Source organism: Bombina bombina, chromosome 1 (assembly GCF_027579735.1).
Source record: "Bombina bombina isolate aBomBom1 chromosome 1, aBomBom1.pri, whole genome shotgun sequence".
Lineage (NCBI taxonomy): Eukaryota > Metazoa > Chordata > Amphibia > Anura > Bombinatoridae > Bombina > Bombina bombina.
Genome location: NC_069499.1, coordinates 1,504,484,256 through 1,504,508,779, shown reverse-complemented (window position 1 = coordinate 1,504,508,779; position 24,524 = coordinate 1,504,484,256). Strand labels below are relative to the sequence as shown.

The window sequence follows — 24,524 nt, the reverse complement described above, 5'->3', positions numbered from 1 at the left end:
TGAGTCCACAACGTCATCAATTACTAGTGGGAATATCTCTCCTTTCCAGCAGGAGGCGGCAAAGAGCACCACAGCAAAGCTGTTAAATAACACTCCCCTTCCCATAATCCCCAGTCATTCTCTTTGCCTCTGTCAATGGAGGAGGTGAAGTTTTGTGTCTGAAGAAATGAGATCCTTTATGGGTATAGGTTTCCCTGCAAGCAAGGATTTGGGTATAGCTGTAGTCCACGTCAATCTCTGCTGCAGAGTAGTGGTGGCTTTTAAGCAGTTATGAAGTTATAAGATGGTGCTTACTTTGTTTTCTAACATTTTGCTGCCCTAAGTATAGAAAGCCAGAGTTGGTTACTCTGTTCTTTCTTTTTTCCACAGGTCTCTGTAAGGAGTCTGTGTCCTTTCACGCCTTGTGAGCTGACTTCCTGTCGGACAGCTAGACTGCAGGTAAGTGCTATTTTGTATTCTAGGTATAGGAGACTTTGCACTTTTAAAGATTCATTATTTATATTCTGCAGTTTTTCTTTGTGATTTAGTAATCCTTTAAATAGGATTCAATAGGCAGTATGCAGGCACAATGTGATTTTGGGATTGCATTTAGGGACCGGGTGTTGCTAGATTTTTATTTTTGGCAAATGTTTGTTTTGTTTATGTGGTAACGTTTATTGCTTTGTCTTTTTCGGATTGCGTGCCTTTTTCTTGTCTGCGCTTTTCCGGATGTGCTGGTCATGTGATCCTTGTGTTTCAGTTATATGGAACAGATCGGCGTCTGTGTTGTTGCTGCAGTCTGTCTCAGTTTATGTGCAGTTGCGTGTCAGTTTCTGTGTCCTTTTCAAGTCTCCTGGAGTTGCGGTAGGCACCTCCAGTACTGCTGAGGTGTAGAGGTTGTCAAGCTTTAGTTTTTTTTGATAACATTTTTTGTTTTTATGTTTCTCAAGTGACCGTGACCTTTAGTCAAATGTATTTTTTTTTTTTTTTTTTTTTTTCTTTATTTTCCTGGGGCTGATTTTTCTTAGCTATGGACATGGATAATGATGATATTGTTTTTAATAAATGTTTATGTTTTGAGGCGCAAATTGTTTCTCCTTTGCAATTTTGTATTACTTGTTTAACTAGAACGCTACAATGTAAAGAAAAATGATTGCCTTATGAGCCTAATGTCTCTCAGGATGATGCTGTTCAGGCAATACCTCAGTCTTCTCCTCAAACATCCCAAGCCCCTATGGCATCACATGCAGTGTCGTGGGGTATATTTGCCTTCAGATTTCGCAGCACAGATATCTTCTGCGGTATCTGCAGCTTTATCTGCTTTTCCTTTTTTTTAGGAAAACGCAAGAGGAAAACTAAACACTTAATAGATTGTAAGGTGCCTGTTTCAACAGCTACTATACAAGTCGATCTTCCTCATAACTCTAGGGAGGATGCTTCCTCAGTTCCTTCTGAGAGTGAAATCTCTGATTCTGACAGTGTTAAACTTTTTCTGAGGTGGAAGAAGTAAGCTTTAGGTTTAAGCTTGAACACCATGTTTTATTAAAAGAGTTTTTGGCTACTTTGAATGATTCTGACTCTCCTGTTGTAGCTAACCCTAAGAAATCTAGTAAGCTTAATAGATTCTATGATGTCTCTTCCTCTATGGAAGTGTTTCCTGTTCCAGATCGTGTGATGGAGATTATTGTGCAGGAATGGGAAAAACCAGGGATTTCTTCCTCCCCGTCTTCAGTTTTTAAGAAGATGTTTCCTATTGCTGAATCCATTAAGGATTCTTGACGCACGGTGCCTAAAGTAGAAGGGGCTATTTCTTCTCTGGCTAAGAGAACTACGATCCCTATAGAGGATAGTTGCTTTTTTAATTATTCAATGGATAAGAAGATGTATGTGCATCAGGGTCTTCAATGGCAACCTGCAATTTGTATTGCCACAGTGACAAGTGCAGCATCTTATTGGTGCAATGCTTTATCTGTATCTATTTTAGAGGAAACTTCGCTGGAGGAAATCCAGGATAGGATTAAGGCTCTTAAATTAGCCAATTCTTTTATGTATGATGCTAACATGCAAGTTATTAAATTGGGGGCCAAACTGTCTGGTTTCTCTGTCTTGGCTCGCAGGGCTTCGTGGCTTAAGTCTTGGTCAGATGTTTCCTCCAATTCTAAGCTTTTGGCGCTTCCTTACAATGGTAAGACTTTGTTTGGGCCTGGGCTGGCAGAAATTATATCTGATATTAAGGGTAGAAAAGGATCTTTTCTGCCGCAAGACAAGAAAATTAGATTTAAGGGACGTCAAAATAATTTTCGTTCCTTTCGTAATTTCAAAGGTCAAAAGCCTTCCTCTCGCTTCCAAACAGGAGCAACCCAAGTCCTCTTCTAGACCCAGTCAGTCCTGGAACAAGGGGAAGCAATCTAAGAAACCGTTAGCTGAGTCTAAATCAGTATGATGGGTCGGCCCTCGGTCAGGAGTCGGATCAAGTTGGGGGGGCAGACTTTCCCTGTTTTATCTGGAGTGGTTACGAGATGTCCCAAATCCTTGGGCTGTGGGCATTGTTTCTCAGGGTTACAAGATAGAATTCAATTCTCTCCCTCCCGGGGCAGATTTCACCTCTCAAGGTTGTCTGCAAATCTGGTAAAAAGAGAGGCATTCTTGAACTGCGTTCAGGATCTTTTCTCTCTGGGAGTGATTGTTCCAGTAAAGGAACAGGGTCTAGGATTCTATTCAAATCTGTTTGTGGTTCCCAAGAAAGAGGGAACTTTTCGTCCCATTTTAGACCTAAAGTGTCTCAACAAATGTCTCAAGGTGCCGTCCTTTAAAATGCAGACCATTCAGTCCATTCTTCCTTTGGTTCATGACCACCATAGACCTGAAGGATACATATCTTCATGTCCCTATTCACAGGGATCATCACAAATTTCTGAGATTTGCTTTTCTAGAGAAACATTTTCAGTTTATGGCTCTTCTGTTTGGCCTTGCTACAGCTCCCAGAATTTTTTCCAAGGTTCTGGGGGCTCTTTTGGCAGTGATCAGGTCTCGGGGAATTGCAGTGGTGTCTTACTTAGACGACATTTTGATTCAGGCGCCATCTTTTCAACAAGCAAGCTCTCATACAGAGATCTTGTTTTTTCTATGTTGCCACGGATGGAAAGTGAATCTGGGAAAGAGTTCTCTTGTTCTAGCTACAAGCGTGGTGTTCTTAGGGACTATTATAGATTCCCTATATATGAAGGTTTTTATGATGGAGGTCAGGAAATCCAAAATTCTCTCTGCTTGCCTCTCTCTTCAGTCTACTGTTCGGCCATCTGGAGCCCAATATATGGAAGTAATTGGGTTGATGGTCGCTTCCATGGACATCATTCCCTTTGCTCAATTCCATTTGAGAGTTTTGAAATTATGCATGCTCAAGCAATGGAATAGAAACTGTTTGAATCTGTCCCAGAGGATAGATCTAGACGTGTTAACGAGAGACTCCCTTCCGTGGTGGTTTTCTCAGGAACATCTGCCTCAGGGCACATGCTTCTGGAGACCTTGTTAAAGGCGCAGGGATTATGGCTCGGGAAGAGTCTGCTCTCCCCATAAACATCTTGGAGTTGAGAGCGATTTACAATTCTCTGTTAACTTGGACTCAGATTTCAGTTGGACAATATCACCTCTGTGGCTTACATCAACCATCATGGAGAAACTCGGGGGTCCCTTAACCATGAGGGAGGTGGCTCAGATTATTCAGTGGGCAGAAGCTCATGATTGTTGTCTATCTGCCATCCACATTCCAGGAGTGGACAATTGGGAGTGGATTTTTCTGAGCAAACAGACTTTTCATCCCAGGGAGTGGGCTCTCCATCCGGAGGTGTTCTCCAGGTTAACGCTCAAATGAGGGTTCCGTAGATGGATCTGATGGCATCTTGGCACAAAGCCAAGCTTCCAAGGTACGGCTCAAGGTCAAGAGATCTGCAGGCAGCTCTGATAGATGCTTTGCCGGTGCCTTTGGGGTTCGGTCTAGTTTATCTGTTTCCTTCATTTGCTCTCCTTCCACGAGTCATTGCCCGTATCAAACAGGAGAGAGTGGTAATTCTAATAGCTCCTGCATGGCCACGCAGGATCTGGTATGTAGACCTAGTGAACATGTCATCTCTGCCTCCTTGAAGGTTGTCTCTGAGGAAGGATCTTCTATCTCCATCCAAATCTTGTTTCTCTGAAACTGACTGCTTGGAGATTGAACGCTTAGTTTTGTCTAAGCGTAGTTTTTCTGAGTTGGTCATTGAGACCCTGATTCAAGCTCGCAAGCCTGTTACTTTCTTTCATGTAATTAGCAAGAGTCCATGAGCTAGTGACGTATGGGATATACATTCCTACCAGGAGGGGCAAAGTTTCCCAAACCTCAAAATGCCTATAAATACACCCCTCACCACACCCACAAATCAGTTTTACAAACTTTGCCTCCTATGGAGGTGGTGAAGTAAGTTTGTGCTAGATTCTACGTTGATATGCGCTCCGCAGCAGGTTGGAGCCCGGTTTTCCTCTCAGCGTGCAGTGAATGTCAGAGGGATGTGAGGAGAGTATTGCCTATTTGAATTCAATGATCTCCTTCTACGGGGTCTATTTCATAGGTTCTCTGTTATCGGTCGTAGAGATTCATCTCTTACCTCCCTTTTCAGATCGACGATATACTCTTATATATATATACCATTACCTCTACTGATTTTCGTTTCAGTACTGGTTTGGCTTTCTACAACATGTAGATGAGTGTCCTGGGGTAAGTAAGTCTTATTTTCTGTGACACTCTAAGCTATGGTTGGGCACTTTTTTATAAAGTTCTAAATATGTATTCAAACATTTATTTGCCTTGACTCAGGATGTTCAACGTTCCTTATTTCAGACAGTCAGTTTCATATTTGGGATAATGCATATGAATAAATCATTTTTTCTTACCTTAAAATTTGACTTTTTCCTGTGGGCTGTTAGGCTCACGGGGGCTGAAAATGCTTAATTTTATTGCGTCATTCTTGGCGCTGACTTTTTTGTCGCAAAAAATTTTTTCTGTTTCCGGCGTCATACGTGTCGCCAGAAGTTGCGTCATTTTTGACGTTTTTTGCGCCAAAAGTGTCGGCGTTCCGGATGTGGCGTTATTTTTGGCGCCAAAAGCATTTTAGGCGCCAAATAATGTGGGCGTCTTTTTTTGGCGCTAAAAAAATATGGGCGTCTCTATTGTCTCCACATTATTTAAGTCTCATTATTTATTGCTTCTGGTTGCTAGAAGCTTGTTCACTGGCATTTTTTCCCATTCCTGAAACTGTCATTTAAGGAATTTGATCAATTTTGCTTTATATGTTGTTTTTTTCTATTACATATTGCACAATGTCCCACGTTGAAACTGAGTCAGAAGATACTTCTGGAAAATCGCTGCCTGGTGCTGGAGCTACCAAAGCTAAGTGTATCTGCTGTAAACTTATGGTATCTGTTCCTCCAGCTGTTGTTTGTACTGTTTGTCATGACAAACTTGTTAATGCAGATAATATTTCCTTTAGTACTGTTACATTACCTGTTGCTGTTCCGTCAACATCTAATACTCAGAGTGTTCCTGATAACATAAGAGATTTTGTTTCTAAATCCATTAAGAAGGCTATGTCTGTTATTCCTCCTTCTAGTAAACGTAAAAAGTCTTTTAAAACTTCTCATTTTTCAGATGAATTTTTAAATGAACATCATCATTCTGATTCTGATAATGGTTCTTCTGGTTCAGAGGATTCTGTCTCAGAGGTTGATGCTGATAAATCTTCATATTTATTTAAAATGGAATTTATTCGTTCTTTACTTAAAGAAGTCCTAATTGCATTAGAAATTGAGGATTCTGGTCCTCTTGATACTAAATATAAACGTTTAGATAAGGTTTTTAAATCTCCTGTAGTTATTCCAGAAGTTTTTCCTGTCCCTGGTGCTATTTCTGAAGTAATTTCCAGGGAATGGAATAATTTGGGTAATTCATTTACTCCTTCTAAACGTTTTAAGCAATTATATCCTGTGCCATCTGACAGATTAGAGTTTTGGGACAAAATCCCTAAGGTTGATGGGGCTGTCTCTACTCTTGCTAATAATTTTATTTGTGATGCCATCTTTGATATCATTAGAGTTGATGTCAGGTATATGTCTTTAGCTATTTTAGCTAGAAGAGCTTTATGGCTTAAAACTTGGAATGCTGATATGTCTTCTAAGTCTACTCTGCTTTCCCTTTCTTTCCAGGGTAATAAATTATTTAGTTCTCAGTTGGATTCTATTATCTCAACTGTTACTGGAGGGAAAGGAACTTTTTTACCACAGGATAAAAAATCTAAAGGTAAATTTAGGTCTAATAATCGTTTTCGTTCCTTTCGTCACAATAAGGAACAAAAGCCTGATCCTTCATCCTCAGGAGCGGTATCAGTTTGGAAACCATCTCCAGTCTGGAATAAATCCAAGCCTTTTAGAAAATCAAAGCCAGCTCCTAAGTCCACATGAAGGTGCGGCCCTCATTCCAGCTCAGCTGGTAGGGGGCAGATTACGTTTTTTCAAAGAAATTTGGATCAATTCCGTTCACAATCTTTGGATTCAGAACATTGTTTCAGAAGGGTACAGAATTGGCTTCAAGATAAGGCCTCCTGCAAAGAGATTTTTTCTTTCCCGTGTCCCAGTAAACCCAGTGAAGGCTCAAGCATTTCTGAAATGTGTTTCAGATCTAGAGTTGGCTGGAGTAATTATGCCAGTTCCAGTTCTGGAACAGGGGCTGGGGTTTTATTCAAATCTCTTCATTGTACCAAAGAAGGAGAATTCCTTCAGACCAGTTTTGGATCTAAAAATATTGAATCGTTATGTAAGGATACCAACATTCAAAATGGTAACAGTAAGGACTATCCTGCCTTTTGTTCAGCAAGGGCATTATATGTCTACAATAGATTTACAGGATGCATATCTGCATATTCCGATTCATCCAGATCACTATCAGTTTCTGAGATTCTCTTTCCTAGACAAGCATTACCAGTTTGTGGCTCTGCCGTTTGGCCTAGCAACAGCTCCAAGAATTTTTACAAAGGTTCTCGGTGCCCTTCTGTCTGTAATCAGAGAACAGGGTATTGTGGTATTTCTTTATTTGGACGATATCTTGGTACTTGCTCAGTCTTTACATTTAGCAGAATCTCATACAAATCGACTTGTGTTGTTTCTTCAAGATCATGGTTGGAGGATCAATTTACCAAAAAGTTCATTGATTCCTCAGACAAGGGTAACCTTTTTAGGTTTCCAGATAGATTCAGTGTCCATGACTCTATCTTTGACAGACAAGAGACGTCTAAAATTGATATCAGCTTGTCGAAACCTTCAGTCACAATCATTCCCTTCGGTAGCCTTATGCATGGAAATTCTAGGTCTTATGACTGCTGCATCGGACGCGATCCCCTTTGCTCGTTTTCACATGCGACCTCTTCAGCTCTGTATGCTGAACCAGTGGTGCAGGGATTACACAAAGATATCTCAATATCTTAAAAACCGATTGTACGACACTCTCTGACGTGGTGGACAGATCACCATCGTTTAGTTCAGGGGGCTTCTTTTGTTCTTCCGACCTGGACTGTAATTTCAACAGATGCAAGTCTTACAGGTTGGGGAGCTGTGTGGAGGTCTCTGACAGCACAAGGGGTTTGGGAATCTCAGGAGGTGAGATTACCGATCAATATTTTGGAACTCAGTGCAATTTTCAGAGCTCTTCAGTCTTGGCCTCTTCTAAAGAGAGAATCGTTCATTTGTTTTCAGACAGACAATGTCACAACTGTGGCATACATCAATCATCAAGGAGGGACTCACAGTCCTCTGGCTATGAAAGAAGTATCTCGAATTTTGGTTTGGGCGGAATCCAGCTCCTGTCTAATTTCTGCGGTTCATATCCCAGGTATAGACAATTGGGAAGCGGATTATCTCAGTCGCCAAACGTTACATCCGGGCGAATGGTCTCTTCACCCAGAGATATTTCTTCAGATTGTTCAAATGTGGGGGCTTCCAGAAATAGATCTGATGGCCTCTCATCTAAACAAGAAACTTCCCAGGTATCTGTCCAGATCCAGGGATCCTCAAGCGGAAGCAGTGGATGCATTGTCACTTCCTTGGAAGTATCATCCTGCCTATATCTTTCCGCCTCTAGTTCTTCTACCAAGAGTAATCTCCAAGATTCTGAAGGAATGCTCGTTTGTTCTGCTGGTAGCTCCAGCATGGCCTCACAGGTTTTGGTATGCGGATCTTGTCCGGATGGCCTCTTGCCAACCGTGGACTCTTCCGTTAAGACCAGACCTTCTGTCGCAAGGTCCTTTTTTCCATCAGGATCTCAAATCCTTAAATTTAAAGGTATGGAGATTGAACGCTTGATTCTTAGTCAAAGAGGTTTCTCAGACTCTGTGATTAATACTATGTTACAGGCTCGTAAATCTGTATCTAGGTAGATTTTCTTGGTGTCTTTCTCATCATTTTTCCTGGCATTCTTTTAGAATTCCAAGAATTTTGCAGTTTCTTCAGGATGGTTTGGATAAAGGTTTGTCTGCAAGTTCCTTGAAAGGACAAATCTCTGCTCTTTCTGTTCTTTTTCACAGAAAGATTGCTAATCTTCCTGATATGCATTGTTTTGTACAAGCTTTGGTTCGTATAAAACCTGTCATTAAATCAATTTCTCCTCCTTGGAGTTTGAATTTGGTTCTGGGGGCTCTTCAAGCTCCTCCGTTTGAACCTATGCATTCATTGGACATTAAATTACTTTCTTGGAAAGTTTTGTTCCTTTTGGCCATCTCTTCTGTCAGAAGAGTTTCTGAATTATCTGCTCTTTCTTGTGAATCTCCTTTTCTGATTTTTCACCAGGATAAGGCGGTGTTGCGAACTTATTTTAATTTTTTACCTAAGGTTGTGAATTCTAACAACATTAGTAGAGAAATTGTGGTTCCTTTATTATGTCCTAATCCTAAGAATTCTAAGGAGAAATCATTGCATTCTTTGGATGTAGTTAGAGCTTTGAAATATTATGTTGAAGCTACTAAGACTTTCCGAAAGACTTCTAGTCTATTTGTTATCTTTTCCGGTTCTAGGAAAGGTCAGAAGGCCTCTGCCATTTCTTTGGCATCTTGGTTGAAATCTTTAATTTATCATGCTTATGTCGAGTCGGGTAAAACTCCGCCTCAAAGGATTACAGCTCATTCTACTAGGTCAGTTTCTACTTCCTGGGCGTTTAGGAATGATGCTTCGGTTGATCAGATTTGCAAAGCAGCAACTTGGTCTTCTTTGCATACTTTTACTAAATTCTACCATTTTGATGTGTTTTCTTCTTCTGAAGCTGTCTTTAGTAGAAAAGTACTTCAGGCAGCTGTTTCAGTTTGAATCTTCTGCTTATATTTTCAGTTTTTTTCTTTGAGATTTAAACTTTATTTTTGGGTGTGGATTTTTTTCAGCGGAATTGACTGTCTTTATTTTATCCCTCCCTCTCTAGTGACTCTTGCGTGGAAGATCCACATCTTGGGTAGTCATTATCCCATACGTCACTAGCTCATGGACTCTTGCTAATTACATGAAAGAAAACATAATTTATGTAAGAACTTACCTGATAAATTCATTTCTTTCATATTAGCAAGAGTCCATGAGGCCCACCCTTTTTTGTGGTGGTTATGATTTCTCCAACATAGGTGTGTCCGGTCCACGGCGTCATCCTTACTTGTGGGATATTCTCTTCCCCAACAGGAAATGGCAAAGAGCCCAGCAAAGCTGGTCACATGATCCCTCCTAGGCTCCGCCTACCCCAGTCATTCTCTTTGCCGTTGTACAGGCAACATCTCCACGGAGATGGCTTAGAGTTTTTTAGTGTTTAACTGTAGTTTTTATTATTCAATCAAGAGTTTATTTTAAAATAGTGCTGGTATGTACTATTTACTCAGAAACAGAAAAGAGATGAAGATTTCTGTTTGTATGAGGAAAATGATTTTAGCAACCGTTACTAAAATCCATGGCTGTTCCACACAGGACTGTTGAGAGGAATTAACTTCAGTTGGGGGAACAGTGAGCAGTCTCTTGCTGCTTGAGGTATGACACATTCTAACAAGACGATGTAATGCTGGAAGCTGTCATTTTCCCTATGGGATCCGGTAAGCCATGTTTATTAAGATTGTAAATAAGGGCTTCACAAGGGCTTATTAAGACTGTAGACTTTTTCTGGGCTAAATCGATTCATTATTTACACATATTTAGCCTTGAGGAATCATTTAATCTGGGTATTTTGATAAGTTTATATCGGCAGGCACTTTTTTAGACACCTTTCTCTTTAGGGGCTTTCCCAAATCATAGGCAGAGCCTCATTTTCGCGCCGGTGTTGCGCACTTGTTTTTGAGAGGCATGACATGCAGTCGCATGTGTGAGGGGCTCTGATACATAGAAAAGACTTTCTGAAGGCGTCATTTGGTATCGTATTCCCCTTTGGGCTTGGTTGGGTCTCAGCAAAGCAGACACCAGGGACTGTAAAGGGGTTAAAGTTAAAAACGGCTCCGGTTCCGTTATTTTAAGGGTTAAAGCTTCCAAATTTGGGGTGCAATACTTTTAAGGCTTTAAGACACTGTGGTGAAATTTTGGTGAATTTTTAACAATTCCTTCATATTTTTTCGCAATTGCAGTAATAAAGTGTGTTCAGTTTAAAATTTAAAGTGACAGTAACGGTTTTATTTTAAAACGTTTTTTTGTACTTTGTTATCAAGTTTATGCCTGTTTAACATGTCTGAACTACCAGATAGACTGTGTTCTGAATGTGGGGAAGCCAGAGTTCCTTCTCATTTAAATAAATGTGATTTATGTGACAATGACAATGATGCCCAAGATGATTCCTCAAGTGAGGGGAGTAAGCATGGTACTGCATCATTCCCTCCTTCGTCTACACGAGTCTTGCCCACTCAGGAGGCCCCTAGTACATCTAGCGCGCCAATACTCCTTACTATGCAACAATTAACGGCTGTAATGGATAATTCTGTCAAAAACATTTTAGCCAAAATGCACACTTATCAGCGTAAGCGCGACTGCTCTGTTTTAGATACTGAAGAGCATGACGACGCTGATAATAATGGTTCTGAAGGGCCCCTAAACCAGTCTGATGGGGCCAGGGAGGTTTTGTCTGAGGGAGAAATTACTGATTCAGGGAACATTTCTCAACAAGCTGAACCTGATGTGATTACGTTTAAATTTAAGTTGGAACATCTCCGCATTCTGCTTAAGGAGGTATTATCCACTCTGGATGATTGTGACAAGTTGGTCATCCCAGAGAAACTATGTAAAATGGACAAGTTCCTAGAGGTCCCGGGGCTCCCAGAAGCTTTTCCTATACCCAAGCGGGTGGCGGACATTGTAAATAAAGAATGGGAAAGGCCCGGTATTCCTTTCGTCCCTCCCCCCATATTTAAAAAATTGTTTCCTATGGTCGACCCCAGAAAGGACTTATGGCAGACAGTCCCCAAGGTCGAGGGAGCGGTTTCCTCTTTAAACAAACGCACCACTATACCCATAGAAGATAGTTGTGCTTTCAAAGATCCTATGGATAAAAAATTAGAAGGTTTACTTAAAAAGATGTTTGTTCAGCAGGGTTACCTTCTACAACCAATTTCATGCATTGTCCCTGTCGCTACAGCCGCGTGTTTCTGGTTCGATGAGCTGGTAAAGGCGGTCGATAGTGATTCTCCTCCTTATGAGGAGATTATGGACAGAATCAATGCTCTCAAATTGGCTAATTCTTTCACCCTAGACGCCACTTTGCAATTGGCTAGGTTAGCGGCTAAGAATTCTGGGTTTGCTATTGTGGCGCGCAGAGCGCTTTGGTTGAAATCTTGGTCAGCTGATGCGTCTTCCAAGAACAAGCTACTTAACATTCCTTTCAAGGGGAAAACGCTGTTTGGCCCTGACTTGAAAGAGATTATCTCTGATATCACTGGGGGTAAGGGCCATGCCCTTCCTCAGGATCGGCCTTTCAAGGCCAAAAATAAACCTAATTTTCGTCCCTTTCGTAGAAACGGACCAGCCCAAAGTGCTACGTCCTCTAAGCAAGAGGGTAATACTTCTCAAGCCAAGCCAGCTTGGAGACCAATGCAAGGCTGGAACAAGGGAAAGCAGGCCAAGAAACCTGCCACTGCTACCAAGACAGCCTGAAATGTTGGCCCCCGATCCGGGACCGGATCTGGTGGGGGGCAGACTCTCTCTCTTCGCTCGGGCTTGGGCAAGAGATGTTCTGGATCCTTGGGCGCTAGAAATAGTCTCCCAAGGTTATCTTCTGGAATTCAAGGGGCTTCCCCCAAGGGGGAGGTTCCACAGGTCTCAGTTGTCTTCAGACCACATAAAAAGACAGGCATTCTTACTTTGTGTAGAAGACCTGTTAAAAATGGGAGTGATTCATCCTGTTCCATTAGGAGAACAAGGGATGGGGTTCTACTCCAATCTGTTCATAGTTCCCAAAAAAGAGGGAACGTTCAGACCAATCTTAGATCTCAAGATCTTAAACAAGTTTCTCAAGGTTCCATCGTTCAAAATGGAAACCATTCGAACAATTCTTCCTTCCATCCAGGAAGGTCAATTCATGACCACGGTGGATTTAAAGGATGCGTATCTACATATTCCTATCCACAAGGAACATCATCGGTTCCTAAGGTTCGCATTCCTGGACAAGCATTACCAGTTCGTGGCGCTTCCTTTCGGATTAGCCACTGCTCCAAGGATTTTCACAAAGGTACTAGGGTCCCTTCTAGCTGTGCTAAGACCAAGGGGCATTGCTGTAGTACCTTACTTGGACGACATTCTGATTCAAGCGTCGTCCCTTCCTCAAGCAAAGGCTCACACGGACATTGTCCTGGCCTTTCTCAGATCTCACGGATGGAAAGTGAACGTGGAAAAGAGTTCTCTATCCCCGTCAACAAGGGTTCCCTTCTTGGGGACAATAATAGACTCCTTAGAAATGAGGATTTTTCTGACAGAGGCCAGAAAAACAAAACTTCTAGACTCTTGTCGGATACTTCATTCCGTTCCTCTTCCTTCCATAGCGCAGTGCATGGAAGTGATAGGTTTGATGGTAGCGGCAATGGACATAGTTCCTTTTGCGCGCATTCATCTAAGACCATTACAACTGTGCATGCTCAGTCAGTGGAATGGGGACTATACAAACTTGTCTCCGAGGATACAAGTAAATCAGAGGACCAGAGACTCACTCCGTTGGTGGCTGTCCCTGGACAATCTGTCACAAGGGATGACCTTCCGCAGACCAGAGTGGGTCATTGTCACGACCGACGCCAGTCTGATGGGCTGGGGCGCGGTCTGGGGATCCCTGAAAGCTCAGGGTCTTTGGTCTCGGGAAGAATCTCTTCTACCGATAAATATTCTGGAACTGAGAGCGATATTCAATGCTCTCAAGGCTTGGCCTCAGCTAGCGAGGGCCAAGTTCATACGGTTTCAATCAGACAACATGACAACTGTTGCGTACATCAACCATCAGGGGGGAACAAGGAGTTCCCTGGCGATGGAAGAAGTGACCAAAATCATTCTATGGGCGGAGTCTCACTCCTGCCACCTGTCTGCTATCCACATCCCAGGAGTGGAAAATTGGGAAGCGGATTTTCTGAGTCGTCAGACATTGCATCCGGGGGAGTGGGAACTCCATCCGGAAATCTTTGCCCAAGTCACTCAACTGTGGGGCATTCCAGACATGGATCTGATGGCCTCTCGTCAGAACTTCAAAGTTCCTTGCTACGGGTCCAGATCCAGGGATCCCAAGGCGGCTCTAGTGGATGCACTAGTAGCACCTTGGACCTTCAAACTAGCTTATGTATTCCCGCCGTTTCCTCTCATCCCCAGGCTGGTAGCCAGGATCAATCAGGAAAGGGCGTCGGTGATCTTGATAGCTCCTGCGTGGCCACGCAGGACTTGGTATGCAGATCTGGTGAATATGTCATCGGCTCCACCATGGAAGCTACCTTTGAGACGAGACCTTCTTGTTCAAGGTCCGTTCGAACATCCGTATCTGGTCTCACTCCAGCTGACTGCTTGGAGATTGAACGCTTGATCTTATCGAAGCGAGGGTTCTCAGATTCTGTTATCGATACTCTTGTTCAGGCCAGAAAGCCTGTAACTAGAAAGATTTACCACAAAATTTGGAAAAAATATATCTGTTGGTGTGAATCTAAAGGATTCCCTTGGGACAAGGTTAAGATTCCTAAGATTCTATCCTTCCTTCAAGAAGGATTGGAAAAAGGATTATCTGCAAGTTCCCTGAAGGGACAGATTTCTGCCTTGTCTGTGTTACTTCACAAAAAGCTGGCAGCTGTGCCAGATGTTCAAGCCTTTGTTCAGGCTCTGGTTAGAATCAAGCCTGTTTACAAACCTTTGACTCCTCCTTGGAGTCTCAACTTAGTTCTTTCAGTTCTTCAGGGGGTTCCGTTTGAACCCTTACATTCCGTTGATATTAAGTTATTATCTTGGAAAGTTTTGTTTTTGGTTGCAATTTCTTCTGCTAGAAGAGTTTCAGAATTATCTGCTCTGCAGTGTTCTCCTCCTTATCTGGTGTTCCATGCAGATAAGGTGGTTTTACGTACTAAACCTGGTTTTCTTCCAAAAGTTGTTTCTAACAAAAACATTAACCAGGAGATTATCGTACCTTCTCTGTGTCCGAAACCAGTTTCGAAGAAGGAACGTTTGTTGCACAATTTGGATGTTGTTCGCGCTCTAAAATTCTATTTAGATGCTACAAAGGATTTTAGACAAACATCTTCCTTGTTTGTTGTTTATTCCGGTAAAAGGAGAGGTCAAAAAGCAACTTCTACCTCTCTCTCTTTTTGGATTAAAAGCACCATCAGATTGGCTTACGAGACTGCCGGACGGCAGCCTCCCGAAAGAATCACAGCTCATTCCACTAGGGCTGTGGCTTCCACATGGGCCTTCAAGAACGAGGCTTCTGTTGATCAGATATGTAGGGCAGCGACTTGGTCTTCACTGCACACTTTTACCAAATTTTACAAGTTTGATACTTTTGCTTCTTCTGAGGCTATTTTTGGGAGAAAGGTTTTGCAAACTGTGGTGCCATTTAGGTGACCTGATTTGCTCCCTCCCTTCATCCGTGTCCTAAAGCTTTGGTATTGGTTCCCACAAGTAAGGATGACGCCGTGGACCGGACACACCTATGTTGGAGAAAACAGAATTTATGTTAACCTGATAATTTACTTTCTCCAACGGTGTGTCCGGTCCACGGCCCGCCCTGGTTTTTTAATCAGGTCTGATAATTTATTTTCTTTAACTACAGTCACCACGGTTTCATATGGTTTCTCCTATGCAAATATTCCTCCTTAACGTCGGTCGAATGACTGGGGTAGGCGGAGCCTAGGAGGGATCATGTGACCAGCTTTGCTGGGCTCTTTGCCATTTCCTGTTGGGGAAGAGAATATCCCACAAGTAAGGATGACGCCGTGGACCGGACACACCGTTGGAGAAAGTAATTTATCAGGTAAACATAAATTCTGTTTTTTTTGTATAAAGCACAATTATTCCAATTCCTTTTATTTATGCTTCGCTCTTTTTTTCTTATCACCCCACTTCTTGGCTATTCGTTAAACTGATTTGTGGGTGTGGTGAGGGGTGTATTTATAGGCATTTTGAGGTTTGGGAAACTTTGCCCCTCCTGGTAGGAATGTATATCCCATACGTCACTAGCTCATGGACTCTTGCTAATATGAAAGAAATTAATTTATCAGGTAAGTTCTTACATAAATTATGTTTTTTACCATAAGGTATGGCGTAAATACCTTCATTATTGTGAATCTAAGGGCTACTCTTGGAGTAGGGTTAGGATTCCTATAATTTTGTCTTTTCTCTAGGAAGGTCTGGAAAAGGGTTTGTCAGTCAGTACTCCGAAAGGTCAGATTTCTGATTTATGTATTCTGTTGCATAAGCGTTTGGTGGTTGTGCCAGATGTTCAATCGTTTTGTTAGCCCTTGGTCAGAATCAGGCCTGTGTTTAAGTCAGTTACTCCTCCTTGGAGTCTTAACCTTGTTCTTAAGGTTTTGCAGCAGGCTCAGTTTGAGCCAATGCATTCCATAGATATTAAATAATTATCTTGGAAGGTTTTGTTTCTTGTTGCTATTTCTTCTGTGAGGAGAGTTTCGGAACACTCGGCTTTGCAGTATGATTCTCCTTACCTTATCTTTCATGCGGATAAGGTGGTCCTACGTACTAGGTTGGGTTTTCTTCCTAAGGTGGTTTTAGTTAGGAATATTAATCAGGAAATTGTCGTTCTTTCTCTTTGTCTCAATTCTCCTCATTAGGAGCGTCTGTTGCACAACTTGGATGTAGCGCGTGCTTTAAAATTCTATTTACAGGCGACTAAGGATTTTCGTCAGTCTTCTGCCCTTTTTGTTTGTTTCTCGGGAAAGCGTAAGGGTCAAAAGGCTACTGCTACTTCTCTTTCCTTTTGGTTGAGAAGTATGATTTGTTTTGCTTATGAGACTGCTGGACAGCAGCCTCCTGAGAGAGTTACAGCTCATTCCACTAGGGCTGTCTAATCTTCTTGGACTTTCAAAAATGAAGCTTCTGTGGAACAGATTTGCAAGGCTGCAAATTAGTCCTCTCTGCACACTTTTTCAAAATGTTATAAATTTGATACTTTTGCCTCAACTCAACTGAAGCGGTCGTGCCTTCTGTTTAGGTCCACCTGTCTTTTTCCCTCCCAAGTCATCTGTGTCCTCTAGCTTGAATATTGGTTCCCACTAGTAATTGATGATGTCATGGACTCACCATATCTTAGGAAAGAAAACAAAACAAAATGTATGCTTACCTGATAATTTTTTTCCTTCCGGATATGTTGAGTCCATGACCCCACCCGTATATTTAAGACAGTTATTTTTTACTAAACCTCAGGCACCTCTACACCTTTGTGTTATTCCTTTTTCCATTTCCCTTTTTTCGTATGACTGGGGATTATAGGAAGGGGAGTGATATTTAACAGCTTTGCTGTAGTTCTCTTTGCCACCTCCTGCTGGACAGGAGAGATATTTCCACTAGTAATTGATGACGTTGTGGACTTACCATATGTTGAAGAGCCTATCTAGGTAGGCTCAGAATCAGAAATGCACTACTCTGAGCTAGCTGGTGATTGGTGTCTACATACATTTACCTCCTTATCATTGGCTCACCAGATATGTTCAGCTAGATCCCAGTAATGCACTGCTGCTCTTTAGCTATGTGTTTAACACCTTTGCAGGGGGTTAAACACAGTTATATGCCAGCAACAATTACACACTCTTAATACATTTTATGTCCCTTTAAAACACAAAGAAGTGAGTAATTGTATTTGTTTTTGCATATTAAAACAGTAGTTTTATAAGAACCTCTTAATTATTTGTTTCCCCCCCAGTTTGGTTAATCAGCAGCTGTATTGGCTGAACAGAATTGTACTGTTCCACGTGTGCTTCTAGATCTATTCTTCTTTGTTGAGAGAACAAGAGATTCTTAGTCCTTGAATTCTCAGTTCTCTCTACGCTGCTGTCGGATGATCTTTTGTTGACTGACACAGAAGTTGTAACAGCACAGCTCTGATTGGTTGATTAACCCTTGTATTAGCTGCATCAGCTGGATAGGAAAAAAAAATCTATTTCAGTTTAGTGCATGAAAGTGATCTGTGAAGCTCAAATCATTACTTCTGTGGCTCTAGATATTATGTACAATTCTAATATGTTATTATATTCTCATGTTCCTTTTTTTTTATTATTATTTGTTTAGTATGAACCAAGAGGACCTGGCAGGCCATTGTACCAAAGACGAATTTCAGCTAGTTCAGCGCATGCTGGTTCTGAAGATTTAGGAATTTCTCAAGAAAGCCTAGGTCAATGTAAAGAGCTTCAAGAGCATAGCAACCAACCTTCATACAACTATTCATCACCTGAGTTATGGGTTAATGCTCCCTCATCTGTCCCCTATCAGAACATTCCATGCAATGGATCCAGCAGACCAGGACAATCCAGGGATTTGTTAGGTAAATAATTTTATAATTAAGGAATATGCTGTTGTATTATCATTTCCATGTGAAGTTCAGACGTTTTAAATAATTCTGATTACATTAACATTGGGGTGTAAAAAATGACATGTATATACACTTACACCATGCTTGTCCAAACCAATACATATTAATAAAGGGGGAGATTAATACTCCTCTGAAGAGCTTGCATCTAAGAAGGTTAGAGATGGATCATACACAAGATATAATGGATCAATGGATTATAATTTCAATAGCACTGAGAAGTAAAAGCCAGTTGGAAATTTTATTTACAGTGAGGGGAGGTATGATGGATTTTTTGCGGGGAAGTTGGTTGCTCCTTTGAGCCAATGGGATTCTAAGAGCAGTAAAATTTAAAGATCAGTCTGACATGCCTTGGAAGTGCATTTAGATTTGTTTAATGTATTTACCATATTAAGTAATTTTAAGTACACACTAAGAAAAAGGGTACCAAAAACAGCTGGTAATTAGACTTAAAGGGATAGTCTAGTCTAAATTGAACTTTCATGATTCATATAGAGCATGCAATTTTAAGCAACTTTCTAATTGTCTCCTATTAATTTGTTCTTCATTCTCTTAGTATCTTTATTTGAAAAAGGCAGAATGTAAGCGTAGGAGCTGGCCCATTTTTGGTTCAGCACCTGGGTAGTTACAAAAGAAACAGAAAGTAAGTGGGAGCGCTACAATAGCTAAAGGTAAATAGACATTAAATGAATTCCAGATAAATAGCCCAAATATAGACAATACAATAAAACCATCAACAATTTATTCTCAAATAATGTATCATAAAATATAAAATAATCTAAAATTGGACGTCTACGATCTAACAGTAATATAAGACAATATAAAAATGTGGTAAGTATTCTGCAGCAGTCTATGTGCAAAGAAGTACTCTCACTGATATAATAAGTATAATAATTGAGCAAATTATCCCCTACTACTTATATCAGTCTGAGGGTTATTGGGACTAGTAAGGAGTTTGGTTTATTAGCCTAGCGCACAGTCCTACTCTATACTTCTATAGTGCTTGCTGATTGGTGGCTACATTTAACAAGCACTACCCAGGTGCTGAACCAAAAATTGGCCTGCTCCTAAGCTTTCATTCTTGCTTTTTCAAATAGATACCAAGAGAATGAAGAACATATTGATAATTGGAGTAAATGAGAAAGTTGCTTAAAATTGTCTGCTCTGTCTGAATCATTTAAGTTTAATTTTGACTAGACTATCCCTTTAAACTACCAATATTGCATACAAGCAGTGTGTAATCTTTTTGTGAAAGCTTACTCTATGTATGTTTACTATGTAAAATATGTCTGTGCACTATTTAAAACACATAAACACTGTTTAGCTTTATAACATTTGATTTGCCTTTAAATTCTTAAACAATGATTTCTCCAACATAGGTGTGTCCGGTCCACGGCGTCATCCTTACTTGTGGGATATTCTCTTCCCCAACAGGAAATGGCAAAGAGCCCAGCAAAGCTGGTCACATGATCCCTCCTAGGCTCCGCCTACCCCAGTCATTCTCTTTGCCGTTGTACAGGCAACATCTCCACGGAGATGGCTTAGAGTTTTTTAGTGTTTAACTGTAGTTTTTATTATTCAATCAAGAGTTTGTTATTTTAAAATAGTGCTGGTATGTACTATTTACTCAGAAACAGAAAAGAGATGAAGATTTCTGTTTGTATGAGGAAAATGATTTTAGCACCGTAACTAAAATCCATGGCTGTTCCACACAGGACTGTTGAGAGCAATTAACTTCAGTTGGGGGAACAGTGTGCAGTCTCTTACTGCTTGAGGTATGACACATTCTAACAAGACGATGTAATGCTGGAAGCTGTCATTTTCCCTATGGGATCCGGTAAGCCATGTTTATTAAGATAGTAAATAAGGGCTTCACAAGGGCTTATTAAGACTGTAGACTTTTTCTGGGCTAAATCGATTCATTATTAACACATATTTAGCCTTGAGGAATCATTTATTCTGGGTATTTTGATATGATTATATCGGCAGGCACTGTTTTAGACACCTTATTCTTTAGGGGCTTTCCCTAATCATAGTCAGAGCCTCATTTTCGCGCCGGTATGGCGCACTTGTTTTTGAGGACAGCATGGCATGCAGCTGCATGTGTGTGGAGCTCTGATACATAGAAAAGTCTTTCTGAAGGCATCATTTGGTATCGTATTCCCCTTTGGGCTTGTTTGGGTCTCAGCAAAGCAGATTCCAGGGACTGTAAAGGGGTTAAATATAAAAACGGCTCCGGTTCCGTTATTTTAAGGGTTAAAGCTTCCAAATTTGGTGTGCAATACTTTTAAGGCTTTAAGACACTGTGGTGAAATTTTGGTGAATTTTGAACAATTCCTTCATACTTTTTCGCAATTGCAGTAATAAAGTGTGTTTAGTTTAAAATTTAAAGTGACAGTAACGGTTTTATTTTAAAACGTTTTTTGTGCTTTGTTATCAAGTTTATGCCTGTTTAACATGTCTGAACTACCAGATAGATTGTGTTCTGACTGTGGGGAAACCAAGGTTCCTTCTCATTTAACTATATGTATTTTATGTCATAAAAAATTTTAGTAAAAATGATGCCCAAGATGATTCCTCAAGTGAGGGGAGTAAGCATGGTACTGCATCATCCCCTCCTTCGTCTACACCAGTCTTGCCCATACAGGAGGCCCCTAGTACATCTAGTGCGCCAATACTCCTTACTATGCAACATTTAACGGCTGTAATGGATAATTCTATCAAAAACATTTTAGCCAATATGCCCACTTATCAGCGAAAGCGCGACTGCTCTGTTTTAGAAAATTCTGTAGAGCATGAGAACGCTGATGATATGGTTTCTGAAGGGCCCCTACACCAGTCTGAGGGGGCCAGGGAGGTTTTGTCTGAGGGAGAAATTTCAGATTCAGGAAACATTTCTCAACAAGCTGAACCTGATGTGATTACTTTTAATTTTAAGTTGGAACATCTCCGCGCTCTGCTTAAGGAGGTGTTATCCAATTTGGATGATTGTGATTATCTGGTCATTCCAGAACCACTATGTAAAATGGAAAAGTTCTTAGAGGCCCCGGGGCCCCCCGAAGCTTTTCCTATATCCAAGCGGGTGGCGTACATTGTTAGTAAAGAATGGGACAGGCCCGGTATACCTTTAGTACCTCCCCCCATATTTATAAAATTGTTTTCCTATAGTCGACCCCAGAAAGGACTGATGGCAGACAGTCCCCAAGGTCGAGGGGGCGGTTTCTACTCTACACAAGCGCGCCACTATACCCATAGAAGATAGTTGTGCTTTCCAAGATCCTATGGATAAAAAATTAGAAGGTCTGCTAAAGATGTTTGTTCAGCAAGGTTCCCTTCTACAACCAATTGCATGCATTGTCCCTGTCACTGCAGCCGCGTGTTTCTAGTTTGATGAGCTAGGAAAGGCGATTATTAGTAATTCTTCTTCTTATGAGGAGATTATGGACAGAATTCGTGCTCTTAAATTGGCTAATTCTTTCACCCTAGACGCCACCTTGCAATTGGCTAGGTTAGCGGCGAAAAAATTCTGGGTTTGCTATTGTGGCGCAGAGCGCTTTGGTTAAAATCTTGGGCAGCGGATGCGTCTTCCAAGAACAAATTGCTTGACATTCCTTTCAAGGGGAAAACACTCTTTGGCCCTGACTTGAAAGAGATTATCTCTGATATCACTGGGGGCAAGGGCCACGCCCTTCCTCAGGATAGGTCTTTTCAAGACCAAAAATAAACCTAAGTTTCGTCCCTTTCGCAGAAACGGATCGGCCCCAAGGGCTACGTCCTCTAAGCAGGAAGGTAATACTTCTCAAGCCAATCCAGCCTGGAGACCTATGCAAGGCTGGAACAAAGGAAAGCAGGCCAGGAAACCTGCCACTGCTACCAAGACAGCATGAAATGCGGGCCCCCGATCCGGGACCGGATCTGGTGGGGGGGCAGACTCTCTCTCTTCGCTCAGGCTTGGGCAAGAGATGTTCTGGATCCTTGGGCGCTAGAAATAGTCTCCCAAGGTTATTCTCTGGAGTTCAAGGGGCTTCCTCCAAGGGGGAGGTTCCACAGGTCTCAGTTGTCTTCAGACCACATAAGAAGACAGGCATTCTTACATTGGGTAGAAGACCTGCTAAAAATGGGAGTGATTCATCCTGTTCCATTAGGAGAACAAGGGATGGGGTTCTACTCCAATCTGTTCATAGTTCCCAAAAAAGAGGGAACGTTCAGACCAATCTTAGATCTCTAGATCTTGAACAAGTTCTCAAGGTTCCATCGTTCAAGATGGAAACCATTCGCACACTTCTTCCTTCCATCCAGGAAGGTCAATTCATGACCAAGGTGGATTTCAAGGATGCGTATCTACATATTCCTATCCACAAGGAACATCATCGGTTCCTAAGGTTTGCATTCCTGGACAAGCATTTCCAGTTCGTGGCGTTTTCTTTCGGATTAGCCACTGCTCCTAGGATTTTCTCATAGGTACTAGGGTCCCTTCTGGCGGTGCTAAGACCAAGGGGCATTGCTGTAGTACCTTACTTGGACGACATTCTGATTCGAGCGTCGTCCCTTCCTCAAGTAAAGGCTCACACGGACATTGTCCTGGCCTTTCTCAGATCTCACGGATGGAAAGTGAACGTGGAAAAGAGTTCTCTATCTCCGTCAACGAGGGTTCCCTTCTTGGGAACTATAATAGACTCCTTTGAAATGAGGATTTTTCTGACAGAAGCCAGAAAAACAAAACTTCTAGACTCTTGTCGGATACTTCATTCCGTTCCTCTTCCTTCCATAGCGCAGTGCATGGAAGTGATAGGTTTGATGGTAGCGGCAATGGACATAGTTCCTTTTGTGCGCATTCATCTAAGACCATTACAACTGTTCATGCTCAGTCAGTGGTATGGGGACTATTCAGACTTGTCTCCGAAGATACAAGTAAATCAGAGGACCAGAGACTCATTCCGTTGGTGGCTGTCCCTGGACAACCTGTCACAAGGGATGACCTTCCGCAGACCAGAGTGGGTCATTGTCACGACCGACGCCAGTCTGATGGGCTGGGGCGCGGTCTGGGGATCCCTGAAAGCTCAGGGTCTTTGGTCTCGGGTAGAATCTCTTCTACCGATAAATATTCTGGAACTGAGAGCGATATTCAATGCTCTCAAAGCTTGGCCTCAGCTAGCGAGGGCCAAGTTCATACATCAACCATCAGGGGGGAACAAGGAGTTCCCTAGCGATGGAAGAAGTGACCAAAATCATTCTATGGGCGGAGTCTCACTCCTGCCACCTGTCTGCTATCCACATCCCAGGAGTGGAAAATTGGGAAGCGGATTTTCTGAGTCGTCAGACATTGCATCCGGGGGAGTGGGAACTCCATCCGGAAATCTTTGCCCAAGTCACTCAACCGTGGGGCATTCCAGACATGGATCTGATGGCCTCTCGTCAGAACTTCAGAGTTCCTCACTACGGGTACAGATCCAGGGATCCCAAGGCGGCTCTAGTGGATGCACTAGTAGCACCTTGGACCTTCAAACTAGCTTATGTGTTCCCGCCGTTTCCTCTCATCCCCAGGCTGGTAGCCAGGATCAATCAGGAGAGGGCGTCGGTGATTTTGATAGCTCCTGCGTGGCCACGCAGGACTTGGTATGCAGATCTGGTGAATATGTCATCGGCTCCACCATGGAAGCTACCTTTGAGAGACCTTCTTGTTCTAGGTCCGTTCGACCCACTCCAGCTGACTGCTTGGAGATTGAACGCTTGATCTTATCAAAGCGAGGGTTCTCAGATTCTGTTATTAATACTCTTGTTCAGGCCTGAAAGCCTGTAGCCAGAAAAATTACCACATAATTTGGTATATCTGTTGGTGTGAATCTGCAGGATTCCCTTGGGACAAGGTTAAGATTCCTAAGAGTCTATCCTTCCTTCGAGAAGGATTGGAAAAAGGATTATCTGCAAGTTCCTTGATGGGACAGATTTCTGCCTTGTCTGTGTTACTTCACAAAAAGCTGGCAGCTGTGCCAGATGTTCTAGCCTTTGTTCAGGCTCTGGTTAGAATCAAGCCTGTTTACAAAATTTTGACTCCTCCTTGGAGTCTCAACCTAGTTCTTTCAGTTCTTCAGGGGGTTCCGTTTGAACCCTTACATTCCGTTGATATTAAGTTATTATCTTGGAAAGTTTTGTTTTTGGTTGCAATTTCTTCTGCTAGAAGAGTTTCAGAATTATCTGCTCTGCAGTGTTCTTCTCCTTATCTGGTGTTCCATGCAGATAAGGTGGTTTTGCGTACTAAACCTGGTTTTCTTCCAAAAGTTGTTTCTAACAAAAACATTAACCAGGAGATAGTTGTGCCTTCTTTGTGTCCTAATCCAGTTTCAAAGAAGGAACGTTTGTTGCACAACTTGGATGTAGTTCGTGCTCTCAAATTTTACTTAGCAGCTACTAAGGATTTCAGACAAACTTGTCTTTGTTTGTTGTTTATTCTGGTAAACGGAGAGGTCAA

At 41.9% G+C, this 24,524-nt stretch overlaps 1 protein-coding gene across 2 annotated transcripts in view; it reads left to right on the top strand.

Moving 5' to 3' along the window:
• Positions 1-24,524, top strand: part of HELZ (helicase with zinc finger) — an 842,947-nt gene that overhangs the window by 817,200 nt on the left and 1,223 nt on the right. For both annotated transcript variants that reach the window (XM_053707899.1, XM_053707909.1), the window contains exon 30: positions 17,758-18,010. In XM_053707899.1, the coding sequence (XP_053563874.1) occupies positions 17,758-18,010 (253 nt within the window). The remainder of the gene's footprint in view (positions 1-17,757; positions 18,011-24,524) is intronic.